Source organism: Alexandromys fortis, unplaced genomic scaffold (assembly GCF_014885135.2).
Source record: "Alexandromys fortis isolate MF-2015 unplaced genomic scaffold, M_Fortis_MF-2015_v1.1 scaffold_16, whole genome shotgun sequence".
Lineage (NCBI taxonomy): Eukaryota > Metazoa > Chordata > Mammalia > Rodentia > Cricetidae > Alexandromys > Alexandromys fortis.
In genome coordinates, this window is record NW_026067893.1 from 3,451,217 (window position 1) to 3,476,103 (window position 24,887).

At 47.8% G+C, this 24,887-nt stretch overlaps 1 protein-coding gene across 1 annotated transcript in view; it reads right to left on the reverse strand.

Moving 5' to 3' along the window:
• Trub1 (TruB pseudouridine synthase family member 1) overlaps positions 1–22,909 on the reverse strand; it is a 36,885-nt gene extending 13,976 nt beyond the window's left edge. The window contains exons 1-4 of the mRNA XM_050148037.1: positions 22,616–22,909; positions 19,018–19,116; positions 11,392–11,447; positions 4,003–4,084 (exon numbers count right to left, since the gene is read on the reverse strand). Of these exons, the coding sequence (XP_050003994.1) occupies positions 4,003–4,084; positions 11,392–11,447; positions 19,018–19,116; positions 22,616–22,844 (466 nt within the window). The 5' untranslated portion in view covers positions 22,845–22,909. The remainder of the gene's footprint in view (positions 1–4,002; positions 4,085–11,391; positions 11,448–19,017; positions 19,117–22,615) is intronic.
• Positions 22,910–24,887: the final 1,978 nt, after the last annotated feature.

Sequence of the window (24,887 nt, forward strand, 5' to 3'; positions counted from 1 at the left end):
TAATAAAGAAACTGCCTCGGCCCTCATAGGACAGAAAATTAGGTAGGCGGAGTAGACAGAAGAGAATTCTGGGAAAAAGAAGCTGAGGGTGAGTCGCCATGATTCTCCCGCTCCAGACAGACGCAGGTTAAGATCCTCCCTGGTAAGCCAGCTCGTGGGCTACACAGAATATTAGAAATGGGTTAGAACAATATATAAGAGCTAGCCAATAAGAAACTGGACCTAGCCGGGCCAGGCAGTGTTTGAAAGAATACAGTTTCCGTGTAATTATTTCTGGGTATAAGCTAGCAATGTGGGCGGCCGGGTGCCGGGGACGCAGCCCTGCCGCCGCTACTATTTCAACAGTATCTCACTAGAGAAAGAAGGCGAGACACCCAAGCGGAAGGTGCACGGAGGAAGACGGCCAAGGCACTGTCCCACACCACTCCTGTCAGAAACCACAGCAGTGTCAGAGGACCGTGGCCCACTCACGGGAGTGCACACTGACGTGATGTGTGTGCTGCTGAGGATATGGACCATGAGGAACTTACACACTGTGGAGGAAACACAGCAACTGTGGAAAACTATTTTACCATTTCCAGGGCAGTGAAACACTTGACCACCCTGTGACCTAGCAATCCTAGGTGTAAACATCGGAGAAGTGAACACAAAATACAGCTATATTTTGTGAAGTTCCAAACCGGGAACAGCCCACACGTCTGTTAACAGAAGAGGCCTAGGCACATGCTGTGATCAACAGTGCTGCCCCCAAGCATGGAGTCCTGGACGCCAAACCCAGCAGAAACAGACACACGAGTGCAGGCAGGAGAAAGGGCTCAGCAGTGAGGAGCACTTGCTGTTGTTGCAGACTCGGGTTTGGTTCCCAGCACCCACACAGTAGCTCACAGTTGCCTGTAACTCCAGTCTTAGGGAATCCAATGCCCTCTTCTGGACTTCATGGGCAGCAGGTGTGCGTATATACACACACGCGCGCGCACACACACACACACATGCACAGGGATAAATATCACATATACACACGGGAGAATCGCAGCACAGAAGGATACATATTGTGTATGGGCTATCACCATAATGGGGAAGTTAGTGTCTACCTTGAGAAAAGAAGGAAGAGGAGCCAGCTCCCATGGGCAGGGAGGGAGAGATTTAAGAAATCCACCTCTTCACTAGGGCAATAGCTACCTGGTGTTTGCTTTGTGATTATGAACTGAGCTGTGAATTTATCTATTGTTCGCTGTATAAAACTTCATAACAAAGCTTAAATACAAATAAATGTCAATATAAGGAGACAGCCAGAACTTGACGCCACCTTATGTTTCAATACAAATCATTTTTCTCCAGTTTTATACGTACTGATTCCTGGCACAACACCTGAGCTCACTTTAGATTTGTGCCTGTGCGGTCAGTGGTTCATGTCTGCTACTTCCTGGAGCCCTCGGTGTCCTAGAGTTTGCGTTTGCATATTGGTGCGCTTACTGTAAATTACTTTGATTTGTCTTTATAGACTGTGTGCTGCATTACGGTGACTTTAAACATATCTTTATGCAGACAGGTCACTGTGTTTCGCATTTTATTTCAGGATAACCCTAAGGGAAACAGAATCCTGGCCTTGAGTGGCTGAAAACAGAATTCCCCACCAGGCAGTCAGTTCCTCAGGGCAGAAGCTAGAGTTTAAACCCCCTCTCCTTGTCCTTGGTGCCCACTGTGGCTTCAGATAGCAAATACTTCATGATTTACCAAAGGAAACGGAAAAATCCTGCCAATCCACAAACAGTGTCTAGAACCATCATCCTCCAGGGTCTCCAGCACTGTTCACTGCACTGTGTGGTGGATGCTTCTGTCCGGGCTGGAGGGAAGTCCCTCCTCATGGTCTTCAGGAGTCAGCACACTGTGTGGAGGATGCTTCTGTCCGGGCTGGAGGGAAGCCCCTCCTCATGGTCTTCAGGACTCAGCACATCGATGTACTGTGCTTTCTTTCACTTTTTAAAAATATGTGACAGTGTGTGTGTGCATGCGTGTGCCAATGTGTGCATGTGCCCGTGTGTGCCCACCCCGTGCACATGAGATGGGAGCACACAAGCGGAGGTTAGAAGACAACTTCATTCACCACGCCTGCCACCATGCTTGCCGCTGCATATGCCAAAGTAGCTGGCCCGTGACCTCTGGAGTCTCCTGTCTCTGCCTCCAGCTCCCTTAGGAGTTCTAGGTTTAGGGAGCTCCAGGCGCAGACCTACACGGGTCCTGGGGATGGGAACTCAGGTGCTCATCTCTCTAACCCTGATCTTTCTTTAACACGAAGTTACAGATTAACAAAGGCAATGCAGACATTTTTAAGATTCCAAAATGCTTAAGGCTAGGAAGAAAGCATCCTCTCAGCTGCCCCCCAGTTATCCCCACTCAATGAATGGCGGCATTCTCCAACCAGATTTGTAACCGTGAACCTAGGTCACAACTGACGCCTCCTTCCCACCCCCATCCAGTGCATCAGTAGTCAGACTGCACCACTTTAGCTGACTTCTCTCTCCAGCTAAAACTGCCCCGGCTCTGCCACTAGTGCCCTGGTCCACGCGACCATTCGCTCTGCCTCAGCTACTACCAGAGCCGCGTGATCGTGGCGTGTCTGTGTGCCACCCATTATGTTCCAGCCGCGATAGGAAGCTGAACCATTATTAATTGGGAGGTGACAAATAAAAATGTTAGACACGCTCCGAGCACTGGTTAGGAAGGGCAGACAGAATTAAATCCTCCACACGGCCCTCCTCCACCACGGTGCTCCCTCCACACGGCCCTCCTCCACCATGGTCCTGAAGCTTCCTGTCCCGGTTTATGCTTGGCCAATGGGGATGAGGACACAGGAGGTTTACTCATCTGGGTGTCATTGCCGCCAGCATCCCTGCGTACCCTGAAAGTCCGCTCCGCCTCTTGTCTTAAGCCTCTTACGCCTTAAAAGCCCCACTAACTGAAAGTCATAGCTCGGTTTCACCTAATCAGGGGATTTAGTGGAATGCCGGCATTCACCAATTCCAACAATAATTTCACAATACTTCAACATCGAGGATGTGGAAATCAATCAGTGGTTTTAATTTTCATTATATTGCTTGATTAACTGAGTGAGCTACTACCTGGCGCAGAGATATTGGCAGAGCAAGTGAAGCCATTATGAACAAGAGAAGGTCGTCCTTGCTACTGGCGTAATACGGAATACGCAGTAAGGGCAATCAACACAGAAGCACAGGGAAGCAGACATTCCACTGTCTGCAGTCAAATCAAGAAGAGTTAATGTCAACACGGGGGAAACCAGAAAGCCTACAAATAACTCAGAGTCGCTGACATCACAGTACAGGTGAACTCCCTGACAGCGCCGCCGAGTGCTGCACTAGAAACAGCTCCTGCGCTGTGGGAGTTGCTAGGAGACCAGTTCATTTATCTTCCCTTTCTTGAAGTAGTGAAAGAATAGCAGACAAATTAAGGTGGGCCCTGGGGAGTTCCCTTCTCCTTCAGAGAATTCGCTCTCCCCTGCTGGAGCTTTGCACACACTGACTTGTGCAGGACTAACTCGGGCACATGTATTTCAACAGCCGGGAAGTCGGTTTAAAAACCAGGAGAGGCATGACACAGGTCAGATCCACCAGGATAATAACCCTGTCTTGGTACTCATTCATGGAGGAAAAACATCCTAAATCCTGGCTACAAATACAATAATTCTGAACATTACAAAAACTCGGGAAATCACTTAGAAACTCAGTGGACCTCAGAGCACAGTCTGAAGTGATGAGCTCAGCTAGAGAGATCACTGAGAGCTGGAAGCATCGCACACCATAGCTGTTTGTAACTCTGCTGTGGCGTTTCTCTTGGGGACAGGGTCTCACTGTGTAGCCATCCTCCTGCCTCAGCCTCCCAGGGCTGGGATTACCAACAGACACTACCACATGCTACTTAAGTTCTGCATTTTGCAATCACACAAACTTTAATTGCCAAGGAAAAATGGCATCAGAGGTTCCGTACCATATGGCTTCTCGTCCGTTACCTTCCCAGTAGAATCCAGCGTGTCGGTAGCTTTCCCCAGTTCTCCAGTGGCAATATACCTCTAGGAAAGGAAATGAGAAGGGCGGCCATGAGTAACTCAGGACGGTCAGGCATGCCTCCTAACAGGGAACTTTATTAATACCAACCTAAAACAAAGTGAAGGTAAAAAACAACACACTGAAATTGCCTTGTTGGTTTGCTTCTGTTGTGTGGGAAGCATTTGCAAGCCCAGAAACATTCAAACTCCCCACACCAGCCAACAAGAGGGAAAAAAAAAACCCACCAAAATGGCTTCATGGCTTACATGTGCATACTGTTATCACAAATTTCCAAAACTATTTTTATACTGGGCATACTGGCTTTTAAAGAAATTGCAGGCATAGCCGGGTCTCTGCATCATGAATTCCACATTCACACAGTCAATCAACCATAGATAAAAAATATCCTAAAAATAAGAAGATCTGTATGATTGTGTGCAGACTTGTCGCTATCCCAAGTAACCCAGGATGACACCTGCTTACATAGCATTTCTTCTGCAGGACGGGCTGCCTAGAGATACTCAGAAGCCTGAGCAGGACTGAGGTGCCCGCGTACATCACACCATGTTTTAGCAGGAGCCAAGGACCCATGGACTTTGGTCGCCACAGAGGTCCCAGAACCGATACTCTCCAGAAAGTGGGGACATTATATGCCCGCAAATGGAAAGAACGGTACAATAAACCATAGCGTGGCTCACAAGAATCAATAATTGTACCAGACACACAATTAAAATGATTTCAAGTCAAATGATCTGGTACTATTCCATGAAACACTAACACCCATCTTAGTAAATATATCACACATTTAAATCAAAGCTAGATATTGGAAACCTCTGGGTCACACGAGGTTAGAACACTAAGTACAACGGGGCACTCTGGCCAGCAGCGTGCTTTCTCAGAAAAAGACAGCTGACACCAAAGCTGGCTGAAAGGAAACTGATTTTAGAATTGATCACTATCCATGAAGGACATTAGTTCTCATGGAACTAAGACATCCCAGCTGAGGCCTGGGCCGCATCTCTCTGCACACCTGCACCGTGCAGTCTGTCCACCAGCTGATGCAGGTGTGCCGTGCAGTCTGTCCACCAGCTGAGGCACACCTGCGCCGTGCAGTCTGTCCACCAGCTGACGCACACCTGCACCATGCAGTCTGTCCACCAGCTGACGCACAGCTGCACCATGCAGTCTGTCCACCAGCTGACGCACACCTGCACCATGCAGTGTATCCACCAGCTGACGCACACCTGTGTAGGGATAAGCCCTCCCCTTGGGGGCGGGCTGCCCTCGGGCGTGGTCTGACTGATAAATTAGGCGCGCAGATGCTGCACGCCCCTTCCCCTTCCTTCCTGTCTCGCTGGCTACTTCGCTGGAACCTTGGTTTCGTGAGTCTGGTTTTGTTATTAAACTTGTTCAAATACCTAGTATCATTGGTGATTATTAATCCAACTGCTGCACACCTGCACCATGCAGTCTACCCACCAGCTGACGCACACCTGCACCATGGCAGTGTATCCACCAGCTGAGGCACACCCGTGCCGTGCAGTCTATCCGCCACTCTTGGGGGCAAATTCTGCTTTTGTTGGGTGTTTCATGTGGAGTAGTAAGAAAGAGGAAAGGACTATAATCTCCTGGAGAAAATAATCTGCACCTGTGACTTTTACAGACACTCAGGCCAGCTGTGGTGCCGTACCCTTTAATCTCAGGGCCTGGGAGGCAAGGCAATCACATGTCTGTGAGTTCGAGGCCAGCCAGGGCTACATTAGTGAGACCCCGTCTGGAACAGAACCTCAAAGAATTTTGTAGAAATGCAAATTTATTAATGATAAGCTTGTGCTAGTAAAAGGACTAAAAAATGAAAAGAATATTAAAAATTGTAACTTCCACAAATATGCAGACATGACGGCAAATGGCCTCTTAAAAGTTTCATCAGGACTGGAAACAATTAGTTCCTTAGAACCCTACACTCAGTCCCATCCCCTGAGACACAGCTTCTCTCCAGCCCCATCCCGAGACAGACACAGCTTCTCTCCAGTCCCATCCCCTGAGACACAGCTTCTCTCCCCAGCTCGCAGCAGTCAGCCCTGAGTCAGCGTCCCACAGGGAGGGCACAGAAGGATAAGCGGCAAGAGCAGAGGCTCAAACGCGAACTGGCACGGTGGCAATTACCGCTCCATCACAGATGGTAAAGTGCTTAAGTACATCTTAATTGCTTCTGAATCAGTTCATCTTAAAGTAGGGGAAAGTAATAAGTGCCTCGTGAGAAGAGGCAAAGAATTTAAAACAACAGTTTCCGTCCCCGGTAAGCAATGGAGAACAATCACCATCCCATGAAAACAAGATGACTCAGCATCTGCAATGGTCAGTGACTCGCGCAGTTACACTGTGTTCTCACAGGTAGCACGGACACTGGCTAGGGAGACGGCTCTGCGCTGGCTACACCGGGAGGATCAGAACACACATAAAAAGCCAGGCACAGTGGCGTGTGTGTAGAAGACCAGTGCTTGGAAGGCAGAGAGAAGTGGACCCCTAGGGCTCGATGGCAGCCAGGTTAACCTAGTCAGTGAGCGCTGGGTCCTGATGAGAGGTCTTGTCTCAAACACCAGGCGCATGGCTCCTGAGAAAAGGCACCCAAGGCTGACCGCTGGCTTCCACGTGTACACGGAGCAGCATGCACACGGGGTGGGTGGGGGAATAACACAGCTGTCTACACTTATAGAAAACTGCCACATATGATGTTATATTCTGTGCTTTGAATGCATCTGCAGTGGTCTGTTATGTAACATGTCTGAGCTGGGTGCCTTGTGCTCGCATTTTGGTTTCTGGACTCTAGATGTCCTTCACCTTGGAACGAGCGGATTTTCCTCCCTTTACTTATCAAACCCCTTCATTTTTTCTTCTTCTTTTGGTTTTTCGAGACAGGGTTTCTCTGTGTAACAGCCCTAGCTGTCCTGGAACTAGCTCTGTGACCTGGCATGTAAACTATATTGAGAACCACATCTATCTACACCCCAAATCCTTTAATGTGTGAAATTTTTGTCTGGAGAAATTGACCTCTTCTTTAAAAAAAAAAAATAGCTTTTTCTTTCTGGTGTGTAATGTTTTTTCTATAGTTTGAGAAATTACAGGAAATTTTAAAAAGAAAAAAAGTAACTGTAGTCAATAAGTTGTTTGAATAAAATTGACTTCGGGTGTATATGGAACCTGACATTAAAGCAATCTAGCAGGCTTGCAATTCAGAGTGAAAGGACTTGATGATACATGAAGCTCCTGGGAGCAGTAAGAACACTACTCACGGAGCTCTCTGTGTGCTGACCAACTGTCAGGAAGACCAGATGCTTCTCACACATATCACACACATAGCCTCAAAAGAGCAGTGAAAAACAACAACACAAGACCCAAGAGCAGCAAGAGCCCAGGAAAAGTAAAGCCCACATAAGGACCTGAGCTAGGCCTCCTGGTTCTAACACCTGACCTGAGTAAGAAACTGCAAGAAAAGATCTGGATGTCCGGATAGCCTCCCTCTTCACAGACATTAGGAACAGTAGATGGCCTGAAGATTTTATTTAGGAGTCCAATGGCGGAATTAAAAAACCTTTAATCTCAGCACTCAGAATGCAGTGAGTTCCAGGACAGCCAGGCTACATGGTGAGACTCTCCCTCCAGCAAACAAAACAATAAAATAGAAAACAAAATCCAGCACTCCGCCTGTTAATGGGGAGTGACTATATGAAAGTACCGAGAAGAAACGACTTCTCATGATGGTTCCTGACCGCAGGAAGATGGTCAGCCATGTCAGAAGAGCAAGGCCTCCAGTTAAGCCCGGCGTGTGAGGGTTCACAGCACCCACCACCCTAGGATGAAATGGAGCATGTCCGCCTTACACACAAGTGTAATGTCTCAAGCATGTGTGATACAAGTGACAATCTACCTGCCCATTTAGGAAGCGGATGAGCAGAGACAGAGGCTGTGCTCACATCTTTTAGCACACCAGGGACTGGGGAGTGTAGCAGTCACATGGTGGTGCGACACCTAATCCCAGCACTTCGGGGGAGCTGGTAGGGGGATCAGGAGCTCAAGGCCAGGCACAGTCCTGGCCACATGGGGCTGAATGTGTACATGCTTCAAACAAACAAAGGCCCATCATATAGAGGATTGGCGTTATTCAATGAAAATGTTTGCTGATATTTTATAGATGTTTGAATACAGTCTCACAATAAAGTAAATTTACTGCGGTCTATATGATAGCTAATCTCTACTGCCAACTTGACGGGAATTGGAAGCACGATGTCTGGACCCGTTAGTAAAGAACTGTGTAGATTAGGTGAAGCCGGGTGGGGAGAGTCCAGTGCAGCTGTATCTTCCCACCGCTGAGGTCCTAGCCCGAGTAAAAGGGGGAGACCAGCTGAGCATCAGAATTCCGCTCTCTGTGGCAGGAGCCACTGCTCCGACTACCGCACTGAACCCAGGAGCCGTGAGCCCTAAGAAACCCTGGTTGCTTTTGCTGTGTATTTTCTCACAGCAGCACACAGAGTAAAGAACACAGTCCATTGGAACAGTATCTACTAATAGTTACTATCTCTAACAAAAACGCAATCTTCAACACGCGAGTCAAAATAAGATGACTTATCTTTTTAACAAATAACACGAAATCAAAAGTGGGAGAAAAGCGAACATCAATGCCTGATCCAAAATTCTGTGAAGCCCAAAATTAGGTTTCTGTGACGAGATGCACCTGGTGTTCTATTTCCGTTACAGTCATCTGAGGATCCCTGGTTCCTCTCTGTGACATTCGGCATTTCTAGCTGAACACCAAAAGGGTTTCTACCCAAAAAAACCTGAACCGAATGTTTGCACCCCCAGTCCTCATTTCCCGGAACAGGCCGGAGTTTACAAGTGCACTCTTCCAGCGACCAGAGCGCTGTACTGCTGGAGACTCCGCGGAGCTGAGCAGCAAACAGGCCTTGACCTCAGCCAAGTCAGCCTGGGGCGCCTCAGCAATTACTAATGTAAGTAGCCTTTCTGCTACCCACACGGAAGTGATGTTTTTATTGTAAAACTTTTAAAGGAGAGCAAATAGTACAAAAAATAAATATAATCCTTATCCCCCCTACTAAACAGCCATTGTTTACAGTTTGTAGTTCAGACACAGCTAAGTCTCTCCAACATGAGGCCGGACCAAGCCCACCTCCCTGCACCCCGGATCAAAGCTGAGCAAGGTATCCCTCTGTAGGGAATGGGCTCCCCACGGAATGTCTTACCCACCCTGAGGAGTGAATGGGGATAGGAAGAGGGGAGGTGCGGATGAGAGAAAGGGAGGGGAAACTGGGGCTGGTATGTAAAATGAAAAGTAAATTTTTTTAATAAAAATATGAAATAAAGACTGTATCTTTTTAAAAAAAAAAACAACAAAGCAGCTGGCAAAAACTTGTGACTGAAACAGATTGTGAATGGCGTGGTGGGGCTCAGGAGCAATGTGTGAGTACACAGAATGCTTTTCACGGATGTGTGGGTTGTTTGTACCTGTGTGGGGCGTGTAGGCCTATGGGCTGACAACACCGTCATCCTGACTTTCTCTTCAATGTTCTTCTACCATGCGGAACACCCCAAGTGGCTTCATGGGTTTTCAACCTCCTCTTTCTTCTCCGAGTGCCCAGAGAAGTACACTTGGATTTAGTCAAGGCCACTTCACAGGCAAACACCTTAACATCATCTGAAAGGGATCCTGCTGTCTTCTGCTGTGTGTCTCTGTGGGTGCGTGCACATGTGTGTGTGTGTGTGCGTGTGTGTGTGTGTGTGTAGGAGTGTGCGGGGTGCATGTGTGTGTGGAGGCAGAGGTTGACTCTGGAATATCGTCCCCTAAGTGTCTTTCCACCCTATCTTTTTTAGCAGGGTCTCTCCCTGAACCTGGAACTCACTGCTCTGCCTACACTGGGTGAACAGCAAGCTCCTGGATCCCCTTGTCTAACCACAGGGTTACAGGCACACGCCACGAGGCCAGCATCTTATGTTGGGAGCTGAAGATCTGAATCAGGTTTCCATATTTGCACAGTAAGCACCACTGAGCCGCTCTCTGAGCAACCCTCAGTGTCTTCATTTCACAATTACCGGATAAAGCATATTTTCATTAAAAAGTACACAGTTAACAAAATGGTTCTGTTGTTATAAAAATACCAAGGGAAAAAAAAAAAAAACCCAACCAGGCCTGGAGATGGCAGCTCAGCGGGTAAAGCCCTCACTGTGCAAACACAATGTTCAAACCCCCCAAACCCGCGAAGAGCCAGGCACAGGAGCACCAGCATGAGTGTGTGTATACACAAACACACACACACAAACACAAAATCTTCAAGTGGGATTTATAATCTATAAATTCCTTTCATCACTAAGAAATCCAAATACAGAATACTTAAAAATGTTTAGTCTAATTGTTCAAGTCATAGCCTGTGTTTACAAGCATTGACACTGTCCATGTGCATCCTTCTTTCTTCCTTCCTTCCTTCCTCCCTCCCTCCCTCCCTCCCTCTTTCTTTCTTTCTTTCTTTCTTTCTTTCTTTCTTTCTTTCTTTCTTTCTTTCTCTCTTTCCATGTTTGAGGCAGGGCTCTCTATGTAGCCCAGACTGGCTCTGAACTTGTGACAATGTTCCTATGTCAGCATCCCAAGCCCTGGAATTGCAATCCTATACCACTATGTCTTATGTCTGGCAATTGGTTTTTTTTACTAAGGTTGAGGGACTTTAGATTTTTTTTAATGTATATGAATGGTTCATCTGCATGTATGTATGAGTATCTGTTGCCCTCAAAAGCCAAGAGAGGGTGACAGAGCCCCAGGAACTAGAGTTATGGCTGGCTGTGACCATCATATGGGCACTGGGATTGGAACCTAGGTTCTCTATAAAGCAAGAAATACTTGAAACCTCTGAACCACCTCTCAGTCCTCTGGGTTTTCTTATTTGTTTGTTTTTATTAATGAAATTCAGCACGTAGGTCACTGTGGTGGTTTGAGTGACAATGACCCCCTCTGAGTCCTCGCTCCTCCCTTGGTGGAACAGGAAAATAGGAGGTCAGAGGGGTGGTCTTGTTGGAGGAGGTCACTGGGGGTGGGCTTTGAGGTTTCCAAAGACTCCTGCCATTCCCAGTGTGAACGGTTTGAGACTGGAGCTCTGGGCTGCTGCTCCAACCGCCTGTGGCCTTGTTTTACTCCACCATCATAGAAGCTAACCTCTCGGAACTGTAAGTCCAATCGGCCTCTTTTATAAGTTGCCTTGGTCATGGTGGTTTGTCGAACAACAGGAAGAGACAGTCTCTGAGAAGAGAAACATTCTGACAGACTTACCTTGGACCCCGACAGCATGCTGGTCAACATTTTTGTTCCTCTTCCAATCCCAACCACTAGGAAAGAAAGAAACAGTATGACAATCTCTTCTGACGGCAAAGATCGTCACACGCCTGCACATCTTGTTCACATCTGCTGCCCATGCACTGCAAGGCTGGAAAGTTAACAGAATTCGAGCTCCATACTAATCCAGCTAGAAGATGTCGGGCAACTAAGAAATTCTGACTAGGGAAAGAGAGAAAAGAGTACCTTCCCAGTCCCAAACATTAAACACAGCAGCTGCCTAACCCAGCCAACTACAGGACGGAGATTCAGAGCAGTCCCAAAGGATGCACTGGAATTTTATATGGTACCATAAAAGAGACGGGGTACAATTAGCCATGTTCAAGTGGGCTGATGAAATCCTGACTGGACTCATTACTAAACAAAGCCAAAGCCATCATCGTAGCTAACGAACCATTAAAGATGATTAGTAGTGGGCAGCACACAATCAAGAAAGAGAAACACAGCTAAGCAGCCAACGAGACGAAAAGAAGCTATAGCTGGAACGAGGGCCACATGAACCACTCCTGTCGTCCAGCCAGCCCAGCCCAGCCCAGCCGCACAGCGCTGTCCTCCTCTGCTCTCAAACTTGACTCGTTGTTGTTGGGCCTTCATTACACTGGGTTTGCTTTAAACTGCCAGCAGCCGGCCACTAAGATGTATTCTGTTCCCCAGACAAAGGCACATTGCTGCCACTAAAGATAGCTCTAACTACTAAATCTCTATCGTTCTAATACAAGCCAAGATTCAAAGTTAGGGAGAAAACCTGTGAGCTCAGAGAGTTAGAAGAGCTACTGGCTAACTTTCTCTTTGCTGGTGCCCTGGAAACATACCCTTCTACACTGCCCCAACTAAATAGAAAATAAAAAAAATTTAAAAAACAACAACAAAAACCCTACACTAAGCTCCTCCCTGCTTCTTCCTGTCAATCAGGTGCTAACCCCACCTTTCTGAGTCCAGGTTAATTTTATTTAATTAACGCAAATGTAACACATCTTTACATAGTTCACAAACGTAACATAAAGAAATGAAACACATTTTTACATAGTTAATAAACGCAGCATTAAGAAATGTAACACATTATTGCCTGGTTAACAAATAGTCCATAACTTAACCTTACACACCACAGCTCACCAGGGATATTAGAGAGGATTTAATAATTTCTTTTTATATAAGCAAGCAATATTTTGTAAGGATCCAAGTATTTACCATAAGAATATAATGTAATTGCACAATTCAGAATTCAGAGGAAACAGCAAAATGGCTGGTGAGCTGAAAAAGATCATCTTCAGTGTGTAGAGCAGTTTGCCCTTAATTTCCACTCCGACTTTCCAGTCATCACCTCGCTCAGTCCCTGTAAGTTAAGTCATTGTCTCTACCTCAGAAGTGAAGAGACTCCTAATCTACATGGGAAGTAGAAAAAGACAAGATTTCCTGAGTAAATTGGGAGCATGGGGAGAGGGGAGGAAGGGAGGGTGATGGAGGAAGGTAATTGGTTAATTATAATAAACCAACTGCTTGGCCTCATAGCTTAGAACATAGATGGGAAGAGTAAACAGAATAGAATTCTGGGCGGAAGAGGAAGTGAGGTCAGACTCTGCTCTGCTTCCGGAGAGACACCCTGCTCCACTCTCCCTGGATGGACGGAGGCTAGAATCTTCCCGGTAAGCGCACCTTGGGGTGCTTACACGCATTATTAGAAATGGGCTAGTCCAGGTGTGAGAATTATCCTGTAAGGGCTAGAGTCCATGGGCCAAGCAGTTCTTAAATGAATACAGTTTGTGTGTTGTTATTTCGGGCATGAGCTAGCCAAGCAGCCGGGGTGTTGGGGACGCAGCCCGGCCGCCGCTCTTATTTCAATAGGAGGGGACTGGAAAAAAAATAAAAACAATAAAAAAATAAATGAAAATTTAAGAAAAATTAAAGAGTGAAGAAACTGAGGCCTGTAGAGATTATGAATGCTGGCCAGCTTCTCACAGCTCAAGAAATACAGGGGGAGTTGAAGGTCACACCAACTGTGTGGCCTCCTCAGCCCTGCCACCCCCACCCCCTCAGCCCAATCACTGCCCATCCACATCCCAGGCGTCCTTTCTAACCCAGACCAGATCATAACCGTTCTGAAACCCTCACTGTGCACTGCACAGCTGACAAACCTTCATGCGGCCCAGCTCCTTAGTATTCAAAACTCAACCTGCAAAATAAGCTCAGGTCTCAACTCACTCCTAAAGTCTACCCCAGGTCCCCTGACCTGTCGGGGACCAGCCTTGACAAAAACACTTCTTGCCAGGGTAGGGGTGTGGGAATTTAGAAATATAAGTAAAGAATACAAAGATGCATGAAAAATAATAATACAGAAACCATAAAATAGTACCTGAAGGGCATTCCAGTGAATACTGAAATCATTCACTTTTAATTTTCCAAACACTTTTATACCCAATTCAGAAGGGGGAAGGAGGCAACAAAAGACGTCTTTAACATGATACAAAGGACAACTCCAACAGTTAATTGCTTCAACACTTCGAGACATCAAGTCATTGGTATTCTGTTGTTTAGGCAGTAAAGCTACCCAAGATCAAGTATCCCGAAGGCAGCCCTTCGGCAGGTAACTTCCAATTACAAAAGCAGGAGCAAAAGTATGCTTGCACATCCTGACCTTCTGTCAGGATGGAAACAGGCTCGCAATTTTGAGCCTCCACACGAACACCTACGCCACTCCCTGGAATTGGCCCGGCATCTCTAAGTAGAATCATAATAGTTCAAGAACGAAGATCAGAGGCCGCCTGCCTTCAGTAGCTCCATATTCTTGAAATGGCAGCACTTGCTAATGCTGCCGATGAGGCAAAAACATATGATAGCAACTAAGATTCAATATCATTTGATCAAGTACAGATGAATCCCTGATCAACAGGTTTTTTTTTTTGTTTTGTTTTTTTGTTTTTTGTTTTTTTTTTTTTTTTTGGTTTTTCGAGACAGGGTTTCTCTGTAGCTTTGGAGCCTGTCCCGGAACTAGCTCTGTAGACCAGGCTGGTCTTGAACTCCCAGAGATCCTCCTGCCTCGCCTCCCGAGTGCTGGGATTAAAGGAGGGCGCCACCACCGCCCGGCCCTGATCAACAGATTTTGAGCAACTACTACGTACACAGTCCTGAGAGGACAAGAAGGAAGCCAGAGAACTATTTCCTGATTTGAAGCTTGTCTTCTCAGGGGAAGCAAAGTACGGTCTCAGGGAGCAATCACAGTGCTTAAAACTGCTGCCCCCGCTAACGGGCGAACAGTGCTAAATGAAGAGCCATAGTGTGTGAGAGTCAGCAGGGACACGGACAGAACGCCCAGAAAGCCGAGGCCAGAAGAGGCTTCCATCGGCTGGCAGGAAAGGCGCGTGCGCAAATATTCAGATACGAGAGTGGGGCGGGGCTTCACCAGCCTTCCGTCCTGCCCTGTGACGACGGCTTCCAGTCTACTTAGGTGGTCCGGGATGAGGAGATTTCAAGGAGACACTTGAGAGTCACCCAGATTAGCCCTCTCGTTTAATACTCAAGAGGAACCGAGGTGGAAAAGTGAGGTCGTTAGTGGAAGCAGAATCGGGTCCAGCACCGGTATCTAGTTAGAGTATCTGCAGCCGGGACCCTGCGGAACAGGGCTGGAGGAAGAGTCAAGGGATGCCTTTTGCAGTTTTACTTGGTGGTGACTCTCCCATCCCATTCCCAAGGCCTGCACTCGCATTAGATCATGCAAAATCCTCCTGTGGGCTGAGTGTAAACGTGCAGAACTAGTAAGACTGGTCTGGTCTGGCCATCAGAGCTGCAGCCTATCAGGGAGACTCACATGCAGGAGTCTCGGTCGGGCCCGGAAAAGTCGGCACGGGAGACAGGAAGTGCAGTTACAGAAGGCAGACATGGGCCTGGGAAACGTGGATTGTAGGCAGTTAGCATCTCTCTGTGTCCCAGCAGCTGTTCCCAAATAATCACTCAGAGACTTAGTATTAATTATAAATACTCAGCCGGCAGCTCAGGCTTGTTACTACCTGACTCTTACACACTTCTTATCCGCCCTCTGCCATGCGGCAGTGCCTTCCTTCAACAGGGCGCATTCACCTTGCTTCTCCTCGTGTCTTTCCCGAGACTCATTTCCCTCATCTGTGAACTTCCCGTGTTGCCTCTCCCGCATCTGGCTCCAGACCCCCTTCTTCCCAGCATTCTCTCTGCCCTGAAAATCTCACCTAGCTATTGGCCAATCAGCTTTTTATTAACAATGAGAGCAACACATTTCACAGTGCACAGAAGGATTATTCCACAGCAGTGGAGTACAGGCTGGATGAAACACAGGCTTTTCTCACAATTACTACTCTAGTTTCCAAATTTTCTTTACTTACTGAAAATTTTTATTAAAAAAAAAATTATCTCAAAGCCTATGTCACACCTCAGCACTCTAGTCTCTCTCCGGTTATGGAGAGGACACCATCTGAGGACAGGCGAGGACACTATGTCACACCCAGCACGCTAGTCTCTGGTTATGGAGACGGCACCACCTGCGGATGGGCGAGGACACTATGCGGCATTTCCAAAGCTTTCTACACTTGGAAGCTCATAGCTGTTCATCCAATTCTGTAACATCGCCTCGAGCGGAACCATTACAGTCCTGGGAGTCACTCAGGAACCAAGCAAAGGCAAGGTGCTAGCCCTGACCAAACCAGCCCTATAAAACAGCTCTGCTAAGGACCTCAGTCTCCTCACGGAGAACTGATCACATAACTATGTTTTTGCTGTTACGGAGACATGAAAAACAGTGTTTACAAAGTGTCTTCACAGTTTCTTAAACTATCGTGAGAAATATTTCTGTTAACTAAACATCTTTAAGGAAAAAAAAAAAGGATAGAAAACCACAGAGCAAAGACCAGTTTTAGAGCAGGTCTGGGCAGGGACTGGGGAAATGGCTCTATGGTTAGGGGCTCTGGCTGCGCTTCCAGAGGACCTGGGTTCAATTCCCAGCACCTACACAACAGTTCATAACCAACCATAACTCTAATTCCAGAGGACCTGGGTTCAGTTCCCAGCACCCACACGACAGCTCACAGCCAACCGTAACTCTAATTCCAGAGGACCTGGGTTCAGTTCCCAGCACCCACACGACAGCTCACAGCCAACCGTAACTCTAATTCCAGAGGACCCCGCACCCTCTTCTGGCATCAGCCAGAGACACAAAATAAAAGTAAATAAAAACACTCACGAACGGGGAGCTAAGAAGAAATGCGGTCTGTGATACTTCTGGAAATTTCCCCTGTGCTTTTATACCTGTAAAGCTAAACCTACCTACGTAAAGTGATCAGGAGAAACTGAGTTCCATCCTGAGGAACCGGGGACAGAAGTGTGCAGTTTCCTCTTGCTGCTGTGCAACCCAGCCCTGGCTTCTGGGTCTCGGGCCAGAAATCTAAAGCAGGTCACAACAGGCTGTGACAGTGATGCACATCTGTTTGAAATGTGGTCTGGGGACTGCGAGGCTGTGCTGTGTCTGTGGTTCTCGGGGAGAGAAGCCACGGCTCAGCTTCCCCAAGGGAATGTCTTGCCTTGTCCAGCTCCTAGAGGCTGCTTACACCCTTGGCTCCTGGTCCCTTCCCTCTTCAAAGCCAGCAATCACATCACGGCAGCCTCCACTGCCATGTCCTGACTTCCTTGGCCTCTTCTGCTTTTAAAGATGATCACTGGGCTTACCTGGAAATTCCGGGATAATGTTATTAGTCATCTGAGCAGCGACATCAGCTCTAGCTGTTCCTTGTGATGTAACGTAACACGCTCAGGGGTCCTAGAGGTGAAGATGAGGTAACACCAGGCAGCAGCTCTATTAGCCCAGTCTGCAGGCTCTCCTGATATGTATGTTCATCCCTAATTTTTTCTGCAAACTGACTTTTCACCTTATGTCTTGAATCTGTACCATGAATACAGAAAGAACGCAGTTTCTGAAAGGCATAAAGTACTTCCCAGTAAGACGGCAGACTCAAAGTTGTCCCATGTGATATGTAGCAAGAACAGAGTCAAGACAGGGAAGAGGGAAGGATGAGAGAAAGGGAGGAAGAACACAGGGACGTCACAGAGGGATGAAGGGAATGGACCGCAGAGTGACTGGGGGTATGGGGGGGGGGGGGCCACCAACCATCATCCCCTCCAGCCATACGCTCACTGGTAGGGGAAGCAGAAACCTGACCTAAAGAAACAATAGTACATAAACCACAGGAAAACACACCCCCGGCATCAGTCACAGGAAAAACAAGCCCCCAAGTCCACCTGAACCCCAGCCCAGGACAGACTGACGTGGGCCCCATAGGAAGCCCCTCGAATTCCTGGCGCTTCCTCCCCTTTCCATCAATGCCTTTATTTTATTTTGTCCTCTCAGAGGAGCTTTTATGGGGCTGGGTATGGGGGTGCCAGCCCTCAACCCCAGCGCTCAGGGTTAAATCAAGCACAGTGCCGTGCAGAGAATAAAGGTTTGTTTCTAGTACCGGGGATGGAGGTGACGGGAAGCCTGATATATGCATTCCTGTGCCTATGGGTGCAATCTGAGGAAAAATCCACCCTAACCCGTGGACATACACCTTAACAGTCCATAAAGGGAAGACGTCAGAACCTCTACCGGAGTTTTAAAACAGGACATTTAAAAGGACAAATGACTTTTTTTCTCGACCAAGTTCCTTCCACAAGCTACTGAACCTATAACTCTGTGAGAAACGAAAGGCTTCCCCTCAAGAGCTGTCGGGTTTAAGTTCTAGAGAGAACTATCTGAGATTGCATTAGATACAGCAATTCCCCCAAAGCTGTGCTGAAATTCTCAGTAGCCCCACAACTCTCCCATGCCCAAAGACTGGTAAATAGCTAGGACTTGTTATCTATAGTGTATTTATGACTTAGTGAGATCAAATCCCCAGTCCGGCTTCCTTGACCTCTCTCCCTCCTGCTTAGGGGACACGCTTGGCTCGCTACTTCAACAATAATGACATGTACAATGCTTCTCTCTGGGAAGCGTCAGAAACACAGTAAACCAACGCTTTATTTGGTGTTTAGAAATGGTCACCCAGGCACCCCTGCCTGGGTGATGGCACAGAATTCCAGATTCCTAAAGGAAAGCAGAAGCCCACAGGGTCAAACAGCAAACCCTGTTTATGACAGGAAAGGGAGCCATTGTTCCTATAATCCAAGTCCCCAGACGGCAGCCATGCCCACGCTACTACGCTTCTCGAATTCAAACCTTTGCTCAGAGCCCAGCACACATGGAAGAGGTGATGATTCTCTGTGCTGTGTGGTGTGTGTCGTGTGCTATGTGGTGTTGTGTGTACTGTGTGTTGTATGCTGTGTGTGCTGTGTGTGGTGTGCTGTGTGGTGTTGTGTGTTGTGTGCTGTTGTGTGTACTGTGTGTTGTGTGTTGTGTGCTGTGTGGGGCTGTGTGCTTTGTACCGCTCCAGGGCTTCCTAGAAGAAGCAGTGTAACTGGAACCTTCCCGGTGTCTGCAGAACCAGGGCCTCAGACGACTGGATCGGCATTGCCCAGCACTCCTGGTGTGAAAGGAGAGTGCTATCAACCTTCCTCCATGTTCCTTACCCAGGACTCCTTGTGCAGCACTGTCCAGCGTCCCTCCATGCCCAATTTTCAATGTCTGCTTTTGCCTCTTGTGCCATTCCGGGGAAGGCATTCCAGCTTCTGCCAGAGTGATGAAAAGAACAATTACCAAGACAAGTCAGGAGGAACGAGGAAGACCACAAGGCCTCTTCAAATAAATACAGTCCAAGTGGAAGGCTGGGACCACTTAGAAGGTGCAGCAGGCTCAGTGTGGTGGTGCACGCTTTTAGAAACAAGTTTGAGTTTAAAAACAGGCCCCAGGAGCCGGGCAGTGGTGGCGCATGCCTTTAATCCCAGCACTCGGGAGGCAGAGGCAGGCGGATCTCTGGGAGTTCGAGGCCAGCCTGGTCTAGAAGAGCTAGTTCCAGGACAGGAACCAAAGCCTCGGAGAAACCCTGTCTCGAAAATAAATAAATAAATAAATAAATAAATAAATAAATAAATAAACAAACGGGCCCCAGGGTAGCCAAGGGTACATGGTGAGACCCTGTCTCAAAAACCAAAACAACAAAACACATACAGCCAGGCCTGGGACTACCCCAGTTGGTAGAGTACTTGCCACTCAAGCCTGAGGGCCTGACTTCCATCCTCAGGACACACGTAAAAGAAACCTGGGTGTGGCGACATGAATATATAATCACAGAGCTGAGCAAGGAGAGACAAGAGGGTCTCTGGAGCTTGCTGACCTCTACGTGGTGAGTTCCAGGCCAGTGACAGGCCATGCCTCAAATAATGTGAGCAGTGCCTGAGGAACGACACCCGAGGTGACCTCTGCCCCCACACTCACGCATATGCGTGCGCGCGCGCACACACACACACACACACACAGATGACCAGATGCTTGCTCACTTACAAGAGTATTCCAAAATTAGTCAACTAGAAACTAGAACTCATTTCTAAAAAAAAATTATTTTATTTATTATTTATTTATTTATCCATCCATCCATCTATCTATCTATCTATCTATCTACTGTGAATGAATGTTTTGGTTGCATGTATACTTGTGTGCCATGTACACGCAGTGCCCAAATCTACCTACGTTCCGATCGATCGATCGATCTATCTATCTATCTATCTATCTATCTATCTATCTATCTATCTATCATTTACTGTGTGTGAATGTTTTGCTTGTATGTATACCTGTGCGCCATATATGCGCAATACCCAAAAAGGCCAGAAGAGGGCATCAGAGCCCTAGGAACTAGAGCTACGAATGGAAATGAGACCCCAGTGGCTGCTGGGAATCGAACCTGAGTCCTCTGGAAGAGCAGCCAATGTTCTTACCTGCGGGAGCCATCTTTCTGGCCCCAAGGAAGACAATTTCAAGTGAGTCTATATTTACACTAACTCAGTGAATTCTAGGACTATTCCTATAGTTAGAGGAAATGACAACAGCTTGGGGCTGGCATATGCTGTTAGTTAAAAGTCCTCGGTTAACCCCTCTAAGTATTCCCAATTTCCTCTGTCCTTCCTCACTTTGAAAGCACATCTCGTACTGGGCTACGTCTACCTGTGCTGAGCTCTCGGCCTGGTTTTATTTGTTGTCCTCATGACAAAACTTTCCATTCATTAAAGAAACAAATCTCACAGTTTCCCTCCTTACCTCCTCCCGTTCTCCCCTCTCCCCCAGACCCACTTTCCCTCCACCTCCCTTCAGGAAAGGGCAGGCCTCCAAGACGCAGCAACCAAACACGACAAAACAAGATATAATAAGACAAGGTAAAAACCCATGGAGGCAGGACAAGCAGCCCAATATGAGGAGAGAGTCTGCAAGGGCGGGCTAAAGAGTCAGAGACACATCCTCTCCCACCGTCAGGAGAGCCCCAAAGACACCGAGGAGCCGCCGTGACACACTGGGGACCTGAAGGGTCCCAGCCCGGTTCATTTCATACTCCCGCCATGATGACAACCGCCATTCCCTGTCTCTCACTGTTACAACTGTCACACCGTACCTGTCCCTCAGCCCATCAACCCGCTTTATAACAACTGACACCAGGGGACAGAACACAGGAAAGAAAATGAAAAGAGGGCAGGGCAGAGACAAGGAGAAAGGCAGCCACCGTGGGAGTGCAGAGGCCACATCCACATTCCGAGGGGGGTGCAGGTCACCAGTCCCAGCAGGACACCGTCCCACTGGCTCGGAATCCCGAGACCAGGCAAGCAGTCCCCCTGTCACCAGACATGACATCACCATACTTGGAGGAACACGAATGGAGCAAGAGGAGCCTCTAAGAGAGCGTTCTCCGCCACTGAACGACCCTGTCACAGGGGCCGCATAGCAGATATCCCGCATATCAAATGTTTACACTGTGATTCAAAACAGTAGGAAAATTACAGTTATGAAGTAGCAACGAAAATAATTTTACGGTTGGGGTCCCCGTGACTGAAGCCTGCAGAAATCACAAGACTGCAAGCCTAGTTAAGGGAAGAGACTGCCACCCTTCATCTCCTGTCTCTACAGGACTCAAAGATACAGCCTAATGTGAGGATCAAGTAATGTGAGGATCAGGGTAAAAAGGGCTCGACACGGAATCATGAGGACCGGAGTCAGGACCTCCAGCACCCACATGAACATTGCACCCACATGGCACTGAAGCCTGATGCCCACACGAGGGAGCCACGCTGGATTTTCCTTGGAGCAAGCGGGGCAGCTAGACTTGCCTAACTGGCGAGCCCTGGGTTCAAGAGAGGTACTCTGCTTCAGCATGGAAGATGGAAAGCCATCTCTGAAGATGGTTGTCATCACCTCAGACCTACATACACACACACACACACATCCATGCGTGCTACACGTATGTACACATGCAAAACCAAACTAAGGTTTTGGTTTTTTTTTTATTTGTTGTTCACGCCACAGTTTTAAGTGCTCTACCGGGCTTTTCTAACTTTTTCTAACATTTTCGCAGTGCACACGAATCATCAGGAAGTGTGACTGGAAAAGCGGCCAGCTTCTATTTTAATGTTCCATAAAGTACTCCACCGGAATCTGGAACAACGGTTTAAGAGGGCCATTTCCCAAAAATATCCCAGGTGTTCAGAATCACAACCTCTGCAAATGTGGGGATTGGGAACTCGTTTTTGATTAAAAGATGAATTCTCGCTCCTGCTAAAAGGTGAAAGATGACGTCCTAAGACCCTGCTAACTCAGTCTGTGAGTTTTTAAAATAGAGTTTTAAGTTAGTGGCTTGGGGGTAGAAAGTCAGCGCTTCCTTTGGTGGGACTCATCCACAGGAGCCAAACAAAAACCCTGGCAGGGATCGAACCACAGAGTTGGGCTGCACGTAGGTGGAAAGTTGTGTGTGCAAGGTGGGCCCCAATCTACACACACATACTTCCCGTGAGCTCACGTGGCCGCTGTTGTAAGAGTCTGAGCTTTTTAAGTTCAATCCAGGCTGACCTGGTTTCTGTCCAGAGAAAGTTAATTCAGCAGTCGCTCTTTTTCTCGCTTGAGCCGTGAGCGCGAAAATTAAGTCACTCGGTAAATAAATATAAACAAACACTAAGATAAAATTTAAAACCCCAGGGCGCTTGCCCAGCAGCGGAGAACGCCGCAACCTGGTCCCTACCCGGGCTGCAGTACCTGCCAGCAGCTTCTCCTTCAGCCGATTCAGCAGCTCGGCTGAAGTGGGCCCTTTGGGCTTGTGCACGGCGAACACGCCGCTGAGCGACAGTAGCTTAGCAGCCAGGGCGGCCTTGGAGACCTGGGCTGGAGAACTGGTTCGGGCCGCTACCACTGTGGCTGTTTCTGTAGCGTCAGAGGCTGCGTCGGCAATCGGAGGGGACGCCACCTCTGCCTCAGCAGCTGCCATGCTTTCACAGCCTGCACCCACTACCGGGAGGCGCACACAGATGACCCACGAGCTGCAGCCTGATCAGCCCCCCCCCTTTCCTCCGGCTGGGCCGCAAGGCCCTCTGGGAATTGTAGTCCGGAGTCTCTCCTTACTGACCAAGGGCTTGCTGTGGCTGCTCAGAGTTCCCCTGGAATCTCTCCTTTATTATCTCTGTTTCTGAACTTTTCTTAGTTCCTCGAGGCAGGGGGCTATTGGAGTTGCCGTTGTGAACTACCCAACACAAACACCGAACTTGTGAAACTCAGGTGAAGGATTCACTTCCTGTCCCATGGGCACCCTTCTACAACTAAACCGCCCCCCAAACCCTACATTCCTGTGTGTGTGTGTGTGTGTGTGTGTGTGTGTGTGTGTGTGTACGTGTGCGCGCGTGCGTGTGCGTGTGCGTGCGCGCGCACACCTCTGTCTGAGATATACCACCCACAGACTCAGATGTTTAACAACTTGGTGGCTGTGCAGAGACATTTAGGAAGTGTGACCTTGCTGGAGGAAGTACGTCATTGCAGACAGGCTTTGAGATTAAAAGCCTTGTGTTACTCCTAGTTTTCTCTCTGCTTTCTGCTTGTGGTTCAAGATATGAGCCCCAGCACCCTAATTCAGCCTGCTGCTTGCTACCTTGCTTCCCCATCCTGACAGACCCTTATCAACCTAGAACCATAAGCCTAAATAAACTCTGCTATAAGTTGCCCTGGTCATGTGTTTCGTCACAGCAATAGAAAACTAACTAATCCACCATATCTCAAAATAGTCTCCAACAAACTGAAGTCTCTAACATTCTAGATAAATTGTCTTGTTGCTGTCAACCGCCCCACGGTTCACCAAAGGTTGTTTATGGGTAAGATTTTTAAAAATCAACCTGATCTGCTGGGCGGTGGTAGCTCACGCCTTTAATCCCAGCACTCGGGAGGCAGAGGCAGGCGGATCTCTGTGAGTTCGAGGCCAGCCTGGTCTACAAGAGCTAGTGCCAGGACAGGCTCCAAAACCACAGAGAAACCCTGTCTTGAAAAACCAAAAAAAAAAAAAAAAAAAAAAAAAATCAACCAGATCCAAGTATAGTGCTGGGTTCCCCATGGTTCCTGGGGCCTTTGCTCTGATCCCCAACATAGACACACAGGCCTGGGGAAGCTTCTTCTTCCCAGAGGTGTCGGTACACACTCTTCTCTGGAGCCACAGGCAGCGGGGCACAGAGGGCACTCTGAGGCCATTACAATCTGAGTCTCCAAACTGAGACCCAGGAAGGTGTTCCTGACAGCTCGGAAGGTAAAGCTGCGGATGCTCAGATCTGCATCACAGGCTCGAGAAAGGGCCCGTGTTTATAAAGTTCAGAGACGAGCCAGATGTATCTGCCCCATCTGTTTATGATTTCCATCGTGGAAATAAAAAGGGCTAGAAAACTCTTTAAAATGTTGTCCCTGCCTCTGCCACTGAAAACTCTCCTAATAGGGAAGAAAGGGCAAGAGAAGTAAGGAAATCTGTTTGGCTGCGCAAAGGAAGCTCGGCTGTGGGCTGAGGGATTGAAGACGTTTAGGTGGGCTTCCTGAGGTATAAACGTGTGTATGGTTTTGGTTTGGGCTTTACATTCCTGTAATTAGGAAAAAAATTGCAATAAATAAAACTTAAAATTAAGTGAAGAGTGTTTTTATTTTGAAGAGAGAGAACAAAGGCTCCTATCAGGAGCATCACAGATATGTAGAAGTTAGGCCAAAACAAGCTGACATCCAGTGATCCAAGAATGGGAAGAAATCCCAGAGATGTTCAGAGGAAACCAAAGCAAAAGATCAAGAAAGAGATAGCTGTACCGCATAAGGCCAAAAGGCAAAGATGGGGGATGATGAATCTTCTCCATCAAGAATGCTTTGGGGTGGAAATGGGAAGGGGAAGAGAGAGAAAGTGTCCTAGAGGGGGAAAGACTGAACGGGAGCTCTCCCTGCTCTACCTGAGGTGAGCACTCTGCTCTAGAGAATTCTGTCCTAAGATGGAGCCTGCGGGAACTCATGACAGAGA